Here is a 12,214-nt window from a genome sequence, read left to right as displayed (position 1 = left end):
CTTTACTGGGCTGCCTCTCTATTTCCATGATTGACTTTCCTGGAAAAACTGTGTCTTCTGACATAACCTAGGAAGAATGGGCAAGTCATCATATACGATTTGTTCACAAACCCAAATTAGTCTATTTTATAATTAACAACCACCAAAAAACTTGCCAAAGAGTCCGTGAGAGGCACGATGCCTTTCCCCCTATGGCCCTTGGCTAGGTCCTCTTTTTGCAGTGTGCAGAAGCGATTTCCCAGGTTTTTCTAAAGACAGAATGGGAAGATGGCAATGCTGCCAAGTGCTTGCCATTTGGAAAGAAGAAAAAAAGAGAGTAAGCGAAAGAGGTATAGTAGGGTCTTCATTTTCTAGGCAATGATACTTTTACACTTCTGGTTTGTAACCAGTTCATCACAACCAAAGGATCCCTGCTCTGTGTCCTGCATCCCTGGAGAAGGACCAGTGGGGCGATGCCTTTGCTGTTTAGACTTAGTGCTGAAAACTGATCCGGGTGCCCCATCCAGGCGGAGGCCCCAGGGGCATCAGCTCACAGATTAACACCTTATGAAATTGAATTCCCTGTCCTGTGTCTATGTGGGAGGGGAGGTAGGAGGCAGCAGACACTCGCAATTAACATACAAGCATCCACGTGCCACGTCCTCATTTGACTTTTGCGGCACAAAACTACGTGACACCGCTCTATGTCTCCTGGTCCGTTGTCGCCCCGCAATGCATCAGCTGCACCAGCTGCTTTGCTTTCTAATTGTGGCTTCCACGTGACCGCCAGTCTAGGTTAGGAGTTATGCTGTATGGGATAACCCTTCCAAATCTGCATCCACCTTTCCTCCCACCCCAGCACCTCCTCCCTCTGGTTTTCTTTTATGTATTTATTTTTCCTCCCTTAGTACCAGGCATGCTGTGCCAGGGACTTCAGATCGCTCCTTCACTTCTTAACCTTGTTTTCCCTCCTACCTTGCTTCCTCCCTCTCTCCGTCATTCTGTCAGCCCGTCTGTCCTCTCCGTTTGTTTCTTTTCCACTTCCAACACTTTTGGTTTGTTTTTGTATAATCTCTGCAGCATTCTGGTCTCTTACTTCTTTCTCTTCCTCCTGTTAATAATAATCAGTGCTCTTATTAATTTGATTTGACAATGTTCCTGACCTGTTAACTGGAATTTGATTACCATGGGCTTGGCTTGTAGGAAATGTTTTGTTTAATGATAAAGTCTACTGTATCATAGAAATTACATTGCACTTTTTCATTTCAAGAAGACTTCCAGCGACTTGCCCTCTCTCAGCAGAGAAAAAAAGTGTGGTTGCTGAGACAGAGAATGTAAACTGAAAATGTTCCATAAGGCCCCATGTTGATGTCCAGATAAGAGACCTTCATCGGTGAAATATTCCCCAGTTCTTGACCAGCTTGTTAATCAGAAGAGCAAATACAGCTCACACCGCTTATTATGCATCTTTCTCATTGAACTCGTGAATATCTCCCAATAATACGTGTGATTGGACTGGTTGGAAGCTTAGCTCCTAAGAGGATCAGGTTCACCATTAAATCAGCCAATCTTGTTAAGAACCTGACCTACCATAGTCTAAGCAAGTTAGCCCCACAAAACCCGACTGGCAAATAGAAAGCCTTCCATGAAGCAGAAACTGCTTGCACTGGGGGTACAGCAGTACCTTCACCTGAAAGTTCTAAGCATCCCATCTCCTTAGTGCAACCGACATTAGCTAATTGGCCAAGTTGGCCAATGCAGGAGAGTACAATCTATTTCAAATCATGTATCATTTGTGCCAGTGGTTTTGTAGTGCCATAAATTAGGTCTCTAAGTACAACTGGTGAAGTAATAATAATTGTTCCTCAAAGGACAAATCTTCATCATGGCCCAGGACGGGACGATCCCACCCATCGTATGGGGTTTCTCTGATACAGTGCCCTGCTACTCCCTGTCATGGTGCTTATGTTTGCATTTTACTGTTAAATCATAGGGATCCTGCATCGGTTTTGTTGCTAACTACAAGTCAAGCTCATGTTTGCAAATGTCTTTGATTTTCTTTTTTTTTTTTTAAGTTAGAAGTGGCTCTTTGTAAAGACCACAGGAATAGGAAATAGCTGGGAAATCCAAAGAGGCTCAGGGTGAGGGAGGGGGGAGGGGGCTGGGAGGATGGGAAGAAGGAAAGAAGGAGACAGGGGGTCCCAGTGGTGCCAATGCCGGCTCCTTTTACTGGTGTTGATTCCTGTTGTCTTTGCAAGAGATTTTTTTAAAAAATAAAATCTACAGTTTTAACCAAATCATTATTTTATAATTAATGTTTATGATGTGTCAGTTTAGTACACATATATCTATAACTTATCATTAAAGTAATTGAATAATATCATTTTTTAAATTATGAATGGCCCCCAACGGGCTTTGCCATCTTATGCTCAAAATGTAGTGCAGAGTATGCTACACCTTAAGTACGTCTGCAAGAGGAGTGAAGTGTCCCGTGGGTATTTTCTTGTGAACATGGACAATACAGCATGCCAACTGTTCAGTTGTAAGTCCCGGCAAGGGTCAGGGACGTTTGCTGACGTCTGCTCTCGTCCCTTTCCAGAAGCGGAGGAGCTCTACCAGAAGAGAGTACTCACCATCACCGGCATCTGCATTGCGCTGCTTGTGGTCGGCATCATGTGTGTGGTGGCCTACTGCAAAACCAAGTAAACGCCCTCCTCACCCCCTCTCTCCTTAGCGCACAGACAGCCTGGCCGGCAAGCTCCACTGCCTGGTCTTGAAAAAATGGGGTGGGCGCCACAGAGGGATTTTCTCCTTATTTTTTTTCCTCCTGAATAATCCATTTTGAGGACCTTTCCTAATCACGTACATTAGAAAGCTTTGCCTATTTGTGTGAAAGTGTTCAGAAGACTTCTGATAATTGACCACAGTCCCAGGGAGGGACTGGGTTGTACAGGGACACACGCAGGTGTCTGTGGGGGAGGAGCGTGTCATCTCACTGCTGAGGACACGTCCGACTGTACTCAGACTTAGCGGATAAAGGGAGCATTTGGTGCTGTTTGAAATGCAGGGGTTTTTAAAAAATATGATCGTGATGAATTTTCAATTCCATCTAATTAGGTGACTGGTTCCAATGCTCCCAAAGTGAGAGATGTACAAAAGGAATCTCACAGGAGGAGAATTAAGCAAAACTTGCTTTGAAAGAATAAAAGAGAAACATGAAAACAGATTTGTGTTTGCTTTGTCGGTCCTTTAAAAGCTGGGTTCATGTTAACAAATACAATTACCGTTTGACATGAATTCTTTTCATTTTTCTCTCATACATAGAACTCCTGCTTCAAGGCTGAAATAATGTTATTAACAGCTTTGTTTTATTTTGTCACTTCATCATATAAAATCTTGAGCCAAAACTAGTCATGGGACTAATATTACGATCCAAGTTGAGGAACAAAGACAATATGCTCTTATGGTATAAAAGTAAGGGCATGGATGGCATTTTCTCAATGTCCCAGGATTTAGTGTGTTGCCAGAATTGAGCAAGCGATAGAGATAAATAAGCCTTCACGGAATCCCCCTTATGAGTCTTACTATATTCGATCTGAATACGTGAATATTCATTCCCTAGTTACAGAAAGAAGTGGTAATAGAGTAGGATCATATTATAATTGTGCCAAAATCTACCTGCAAAATAAGTACGTATCTTCACTCACGTACAGTTCCATACATACACACACTATGTGTGATGCACAGATTCAACACTAACTGCATTTTCTTGAAAGACACACAGACAGGCAAAACTATAAATGAAATCAACCTTGTCAGTTGCATAGCATGAATTGTTACCTAAGACAAATGACCATCCCTAAGACTTAGGCAAAGATGGACTGATTAGGAAAGTTGGGGTATTCGCCAGCTCTCAACTTGACTTGTCTTCTTTTTTTTTTCTTATCTCTCAGCAGTCCAGTTCAATTTCTGTAAGAATCCCATGCAGCTTCTTAAATCTACTGGCTAAGAATAGGTGATTCCCCTCCTGAGATGAAGTGGCACTGCCTCCCTCCTCCGCCCTCCCTCCCAAGCCACTGCCTTGAGTTGTGTGTTGGTAGAAGAAAGAATTGACTGTACTGAAAAATGTAAATAATAGAAAAAATAAATGCTCCTTTTTTCCTATCCAGGAAGCAACGGAAAAAGCTTCATGACCGGCTTCGGCAGAGTCTTCGCTCTGAACGAAACAACATGGTGAACATAGCCAACGGGCCCCATCACCCCAATCCACCCCCCGAGAACGTGCAGCTGGTGAATGTATGTTGACTCTGGCCAGTGGAAAAGCTCAGCATCTCTCCTCTGTTCAGGCACCTTGAAGTTTATTTTCTAAAGCTCTTAGGCTCTTAGCTGCTGCCATTAATCACCAGGGCTTCCAGGAATCCAAGGTTTCGCCAAGAGAAAATAACGGGAACGTTTTTTGAAGTGGATTTGGTGACTGTAAAACAAGCACGTTTCCTCTTATAAAGTGCTCATTAAGGAATCGGAATAACCATGTTGGGTTTGTTCTGTAGGGAAACCATAACCAGAAGAAAGAGCAGAAAAAAAAAAAAAGAAAGAAAGAAAAATAATAAAATCCATGATAGAAGAATCAGAAGGAAATGTTTTGGTTTTTTTTATACTTTGAAATGAAGGCTGCTTCAGTCTATAACTGATTAGCCCTGATAACTGAACTAAAGGCTCTAGAGTCATTTATTTTTTTATTAGACTCATTTGCCCGGTGCCTGATGATTTACTGATTCTGATTAACAAAGGGAGACATTAGGGCATGAAAAGGTCAAGGCCATTACCAACCTTGCTTCTCAGTAGCCAAACCAGAAGAATTTAATACTTTCCAACTCTTTCTACATGATGCCAAACCGTCCAGAGGAAATACATCCTTCATCATTGGAAGATCTATTTTTTAAATTTATGGAGCATTCAGCTTTTAAATATAATGAAGTCATCAAATATTAGATTCTGAGAGTCTTTACATAGTTTTTTTTTTTACAGATAAGGGCCAGGACAGAGCTGGACTCAGCTCTCCTGGCTTCTGGAGTTCTACCTTCCTACTCTGCCATCATTCTTCCTGTTTTCTCCATTCCCCTCTGATGTCTGGCTTTTTATGGGCAAAGCTGGAAGATTATATTGCAGTACCATTTTCTATCCTATAGTCAAAGATGGGTTTTGTGTGGAGCAAATATATCAGAGACCCAAGTTCAGGGTTGCTGGAGGTTCAACCACCGGCAAGTCTTGTAGGAAAGACCCACAGGAGACTGTTAGGTGCTGATAAATTAACATACTGGCTGCGTTCCTCCCCCTACCAGTATGTTCATTGGAATGTTCTGCACAGTTGCTAGATTCATTCACTACTGACACACCTATAATCTGTCACTTTATATAATACATAGGAGGCAGAATGACTGCCTGGATTCCAATTATGGCTCAAGCTATGTCACTGTGAGCTTTAACTTTTCTAAACCCTGTTTCTTCATCATAAAAATAAAACCTACTTCAAAAAGTTCTTGCGGGCATTAAAAAGATAATCCATATAAAACACTTAGCCCAGTGGCATCTAGTGAGGGTTGTATCATTTTTAAACATGATTTTCATTAGATTCACTGAGCTTACATTGCCTTCCAAGGCGCAAGAGTCATTTGGTACGCAGACTAAAAATAGACCGTTACATATGACAGTGCCATCTCTCTTTTCCTTAAAGCAAAGATCCACATGGAATAACCTTTCCATGGTTAAGAGAACCAGCCATAATTTCAAGCATAATTCAAGTTGCAGTTTTTTTTTTTTTTTTTGGTTTCCATGAATATATCAGGTTCTTTTAGAGCCCATAACCCATCAGATGATAAACTGCCCTATTTCATCTAAGACTATTCCTATCCGTGTCTTTACCCGTTATTTAACTCAATTTGGTGTAAGTACTAACAGTGTTTAAAAGGCAATTTAAAAAATAAAAAAAAATTAAAAAAAAAAATTAAAAAAAAAAAAAAAAAAAAAAAAAAGGCAATTTAAAGATGTCCCTCTCTCACCAATAAAAGGCGGTAAGAGCTACTGTGATTTGGTGGTGAAAATAAAGTAGAATCTACTTGCACTAAATGTAAGGCCCTCTATTATATGGTTTGTCAAGATGTGTAACCTTGACAACTGTTGTTAAGTCTTTCAAATCTCTCAGTAGCCCTGTTAGTCTTACCACTGACAAGTTAAAAATTTCAACCATATCATTAGGGCACCACGGGCGCTGAGAAATTAAAAGAGAAAGATAGATTCCAAACAGAGGTTTTTTTCATTCTTCTAGTGACTTGAAATTTGAAACGAGACAAACCATCTCTGTTCTTTTGTTGCACTCAAATATCTGTTCGTCGTTTTTGATTTGCAACAACTATTACAAAAATAAGTATTGGGCAGACTTTTGTATTGAATTCTAGTCATGTTATCAATTGGAAACGAAAGAGAAGAAATAGGTCTGTTTCTGATAAAACGTAGTCGTGACTGCAGGACCTACATTGCGCGCGTATCCAAAGAGCAATCCATCAACTCCATTTACCTAATTTAAAGACCACAGTAGCTGGGATAGGTTTTGTCGTCTGGCCACTGGAAAAACAGAATTTATTACGAAGCATGTGTATTAGAAGTAGAGATTTTTGTGTGTGTGCATGTGACATTGTTAGCATTTTGACTTCCCTAAATCTTCAAGTTGTGCCTCTTTGTTTATCCAGCAATACGTATCTAAAAATGTCATCTCCAGCGAGCATATTGTCGAGAGAGAGGCGGAGACGTCTTTTTCCACCAGTCACTACACTTCGACAGCTCATCACTCCACTACTGTCACCCAGACTCCCAGTCACAGGTATGAGAATAAAAAATCGCATGGCATTTCTCTAAGAACGAATCTTTACACATTGTCTTTTGCTCTCACTGCCTACAAAAGGGACAGGAGGTACTTATGAGGCAGTGAGGTACAGTAGAACGTATGGCTTGGGACAAAAACAGACTTTGGACGTCAAACTGGCTCTGCCGCTTAATTGCTGTTTGAATCTGAGCCTCAATTTTTCCGTTAGCAGAGTAAGGGGAAACGATACCTACCTTATAGGATCGATGTCCCTTATTTTAGAGATCGTCTTTTCTCATGCCTGACCATTCACAGAATTACTACACTGGGAAGAGTTTGTCTCAGATGCCATACAATACTTAGAAGTTGACTTCTTCCAGTGGTTGGATTGCCCTGGGATATGCACATGAGAACTGGCTAAATAGCTGAACCCTAAATTCTCACATGCTCTGGTGCTATCCGAATGCGTGCTACCAAGGGTAGCACTACACTTCCAAGTGAGGCCCATGAGACAAGTGCTTCCTTAATCTAAGACACTCAAGAACAGAGAGACTAAGAATACTTAGTACGAAATGGCATCTGGTAAATGTGTGTTGAATGGGTGAACACATGAATAAAGTGTACCCTTGCAAAGCCAGTCTGAATCAAGATCCTGTCAGTAGCAAGCAACTTTATAAACAATTCTATTCTGAGACAAGTCATATCGTAGTGAACTACTGATGCACCAGTCATTCGCAAGACTTGTCAGATCACTTCCTTTCATTTCCATGTGTGCCTATAATTAAAAATCTCTCTCTCTCTCTATGCCTCTCACATTTCCTCTGTAGCTGGAGCAACGGACACACTGAAAGCATCATTTCAGAAAGCCACTCTGTCATCGTGATGTCATCTGTAGAAAACAGTAGGCACAGCAGCCCTACTGGGGGCCCAAGAGGACGTCTTAATGGCTTGGGAGGCCCTCGCGAGTGTAACAGCTTCCTCAGGCATGCCAGAGAAACCCCTGACTCCTACCGAGATTCTCCTCATAGTGAAAGGTAAAACTGAAGGGCAAAGCTACTACAGAGGAGAGAGCACCCCAGTAAGAGGACCTGCGGTCCCACCTAAGGAACCCACTCTAATGAGAATAAGGGGCGGCAGATGCCTGGTCTAGGAGTGCTTCTGGTTGACGAAGCCATCTTTGGGTTTGACTGAACTCACTGCTCGCGAGCTTCTCGCATCATCCCCGTGGCTGACAGGCAACAGACTCCTAAAGAGCTGGAATGATTCGATGTGGAAGATGCAGCAAACTCGGAGTTCCTAGCTCTGACCTTAGGCTCAGACCCTCGGGGCTGGGGGGGGGGGGGGGGATGTCTCCGTTTCCTCAATTGTACCTTGAGAGCAGAATGCTGGCCTCAGTGATCGATCAGGACCCTTCTAGAATTCTAAGTGGCCAGTTATCCAAACTCTGGTCGAGCTGGACTCCCGGTCGCACGTGTTAACTCTTCCTTACCTTCCAGCCTCACTTAAGTCAAATCAAGGGCTGTGTCATTGCTGACGGTTGTAGGGACGGCTGGCATCCCTCCAGATAGTATCCCTTTATGGCATTCCAACAAGGATGACTCAATAAGTCTCTCGTATGTTTCACCTCGCAGTCTTCGCGGGAGGTTTCCAAGGCAGATACTGCCTTTGACGTGGCCCTTATTCCAGAATGTGTTGGCTTTCTTCTGGGGCTGTGGGGTTGGGTCGGGGGGCAGTCACAGCAAAGGTAAAATAAAGATCAGAGCGAAGTAAGCTGAAAGCGACGCTTAATAAGAATACTGAATTCATAGATTCTCCGGATCCATTTTCACCTAAACTGGGGGAGAAAGTTATACCCAACCAGCATTCCTAGCCCATCAGTAAGCTGTTACTTATTTGTTTTCAAATCCAGCGGGGTTTTTGTCTGTTGGTTTGTTGACTTTACTGTCTTCTCAGTCTAATCTCTGACCACTTACTAAAAGGTTTACATCATGCCGAAGCGATACTTACTTGGTTTTCATGGGTGGAGATAATTTTGATATACCCTTCCACTCATGCACTGGGAACTAATTACCTCAAAGGAGACCGGTTTGGAGGCTGCAGGTCATATAGAGCCTGCTGATTACTTTTTTTCAAAAGCCTTTACCCCCAAATAGTATTTCAGAGTTTTATGGAATTAGTGGTTGCTCTGTAACTCATCTGTGAAAAAGCAGACATGGTCCAAAACTGGTTTAAAACATTAGTCTTAAATTCATGTAATTATATCTTTATGTATGAAGTCTGTCCTAATTCAGTCCTTTTAGAAACCTGAAAAAGAGTTTAGGGATAAATTCTGTCTTCATCACTACATGTGATATTTGTCTTTAAAGTTTGACATTTCCCTGCTTCCTTTCATACCCCAGATATTAGCTAGGACTGCAAGATATACCTGAACCTAGGCATCATGGAGGGAAAAGACGAGTCACTTTTATGGGTTGATTGGATTTGAATTAGCATTTCTCAGAGCGCTTAATTTAGGTATCCCCGAAACAAAAGGTCTGGAGACTTGATCCCCAAATATTTCCATCTCTAGACACCTTCCCATTTTAGACACAGCCAGATCTCACTTCCATATGACTCAGAATCATGGCTGATAAGCACAAGAGTTAATAGGTTTCTTGTTCCTGTTAGCTAGAGTTCAGAAGATGCTGTCCTGTGTCATCACAGGTCATGTCAAATTAGACTCTGCAAATGCCAATGTGAAGAAAAGAGTCCTTTAGTGCTACGCATTGGTGACATTTTTATCCAAGCTGAGAAATGTGACTCTGAATAAGCCGCATCTTTCTCAGTGCCACATCAGGTCTTCTTGTTCTGGGGGAAGAAACCACGATATGGTAAAAACAGTGCACTCAATGTCTTGACAGCTAGATTCACTGAGCATGATCAGACGTAACATGACATAAGGCGACACGGCACAGCCCAGTCTTGAGCAGTCACAGAAGATAAGCCAGAGACGCATACAGCGGTGGGCTTTGGAAGAGAGGTAGACCAGAGACTGGACGTAACTGTGAAGCCCAAAATAAGTTACCTTTGGAATGTCATGGTCACTGGGATGGAGAGTTGCAAGTTGAATGTTAAGAAGTAACATTTCATGGAAAAGTTAAAGAAGCACATAAATGTGTTACACTGTTATCAGGAATAAATCTAAGTTACTATGCTCTTTTTCTTTCATAAGACATAACCTTATAGCTGAGCTAAGGAGAAACAAGGCCCACAGATCCAAATGCATGCAGATCCAGCTTTCCGAAACTCATCTTAGAGCTTCTTCCATTCCCCATTTGGGCTTCATTCTCTAAGACCCCTTGGCCTTTGGGAAGGTATAGTATTTAAGTAATACTTCTTTCCCTTCCAAATCCCTGAGCCTTGGTCCTGATAAACTGAGAGGTTTCCAGGACCCGGCGCCCTCTTGTCTTAACTCACGTGCTGTTATTAAAATTCATGGCGAGATCGAAAACCCCAAACGCTTTGATGAGCTAGGCAATTTAGCTGATCTTTGCATGCGCTCCTGTGAGGAGACTCTTGGCTACCTAATTTGAGATTCCAAGGGTGCTGAATGTCCTAGTGTAAAAACCGAGAAGTGTACGATGAATAGAAATTCTCTGAGGATGACATCTGACGATAATACTGTGAACGATGCCCCCTGACCCCACCCCACCCCCCACCCCTGCTCTACGGCTCTCATTCTACCACACTTATGCGGGGTATTCTCTGCTCACACAGGTATGTATCAGCAATGACCACCCCGGCTCGTATGTCACCTGTAGATTTCCACACGCCAAGCTCCCCCAAATCGCCCCCTTCGGAAATGTCTCCACCCGTGTCCAGCACGACGGTGTCCGTGCCCTCCATGGCAGTCAGTCCCTTCGTGGAGGAAGAGAGACCCCTGCTTCTTGTGACACCGCCATGGCTGCGGGAGAGGGATGTCCAGCACATTCAGCAGTTCAGCTCCTTCCACTGCAACCCCGCGCACGAGAGCCGCAGCCCACCCCCTAGCCCCTTGAGGATAGTGGAGGATGAAGAGTATGAAACGACCCAGGAGTATGAACTGACTCAAGAGTCGGTTAAGAAACTCACCAACAGCCGGCGGGCTAAAAGAACCAAGCCCAATGGTCATATTGCCCACAGGTTGGAAATGGACAGCAACACAAGCGCTGAGAGCAGTAACTCAGAGAGTGAAACAGAGGATGAAAGAGTAGGAGAAGATACACCTTTCCTGGGCATACAGAACCCCCTGGCAGCCAATGTTGAGGCAGCCCCTGCCTTCCACCTGGCTGACAGCAGGACTAACCCAGCAGGCCGCTTCTCTCCGCAGGAAGAATTGCAGGCCAGGCTGTCCGGTGTAATCGCTAACCAAGACCCTATTGCTGTATAAAACCGAAATAAACCCATAGATTCACCTGTAAAACTTTATTTTATATAATAAAGTATTCCACCTTAAATTAAACAATTTATTTTATTTTAGCAGTCCTGCAAATAGAAAACAGGAAAAAAAATCTTTTATAAATTAAATATATGTATGTACAAATGTGTTATGTGCCATATGTAGCAATTTTTTACAGTATTTCCAAACGAGAAAGATATCAATGGTGCCTTTATGTTATGTTATGTCGAGAGCAAGTTTTGTACTGTTCCTGTGATTGCTTTCTCACAGTATTTCAGCAAACCCTCTCCCACCCCCCCAAATTCCGTTTTTGCTGGCTTCTTGTGCATTGCATTATGACGTTGACTCGATGTATGATTTACAGGATTTGCAACTGTCCCTCTGTCTGCTTCAAGTAGTACTCAATCAGTACGTCTTGTAATGGCACATCCATCCAAATACTCCCCTTCTGTATGAAATATTCTTTTGCTTTCAGTATATGAAATGAGTTGTGTCTACGACTCTGCCAGCCAAAGGTCTGCTTCACTGAGCTCTGAGATAATAGTAGATCCAGCAGCGTTTTACGGTTAATTACAGCAGGAAACTGCATTAAGTCATGTTAAATATTAGGAAGAAAGTAATATTGTGATTTTTTTTTTTTTTCAAAAACGGTATGATTCATCAGAAGACAGCTTGCTTGACAAAAGGAGCTACCATTTACTTTATTTTGATTGGTTTTTTTTCTCGGCCAAAAAAAAAAACCCAAGTTTTCGGGATAGCAAAGAAAAGGGGTTCTGGCTACCGATCAGGGTAAAACCCAACCCCTAAGTCGAGGACTCGGTTTCACTTTCTCTCTCTGGGGGAATGATACAGCGGCTCATCTAGCTGAAGAGCAAACCATGGCTGAAAAAGGTGCAATCGTTCCTGACTTGTGTTTTTTCACTGATTTTGGAGCTAGTGACCGGTTGTGTCTTCTTGGC

At 42.6% G+C, this 12,214-nt stretch overlaps 1 protein-coding gene across 8 annotated transcripts in view; it reads left to right on the top strand.

Moving 5' to 3' along the window:
- The window catches only part of NRG1 (neuregulin 1), a 1,020,295-nt gene extending 1,008,977 nt beyond the window's left edge, over positions 1-11,318 (top strand). For 5 of the 8 annotated variants that reach the window (XM_065899834.1, XM_065899833.1, XM_065899836.1 and 2 more), the window contains 5 exons: positions 2,579-2,681; positions 4,149-4,275; positions 6,726-6,856; positions 7,666-7,872; positions 10,595-11,318. In XM_065899834.1, coding sequence (XP_065755906.1) covers positions 2,579-2,681; positions 4,149-4,275; positions 6,726-6,856; positions 7,666-7,872; positions 10,595-11,246 — 1,220 coding nt within the window. In that variant the 3' untranslated portion in view covers positions 11,247-11,318. Of the gene's footprint in view, positions 1-2,578; positions 2,682-4,148; positions 4,276-6,725; positions 6,857-7,665; positions 7,873-10,049; positions 10,171-10,594 lie in introns of those variants that run through there. The other 3 variants (XM_065899838.1, XM_065899835.1, XM_065899840.1) reach the window with 1 other exon arrangement.
- Positions 11,319-12,214: the final 896 nt, after the last annotated feature.

This window comes from Phocoena phocoena, chromosome 21 (genome assembly GCF_963924675.1).
Source record: "Phocoena phocoena chromosome 21, mPhoPho1.1, whole genome shotgun sequence".
NCBI lineage: Eukaryota > Metazoa > Chordata > Mammalia > Artiodactyla > Phocoenidae > Phocoena > Phocoena phocoena.
Note: the sequence above shows the minus strand (reverse complement) of the source record. Positions and strands in the feature narration are given on the sequence as shown.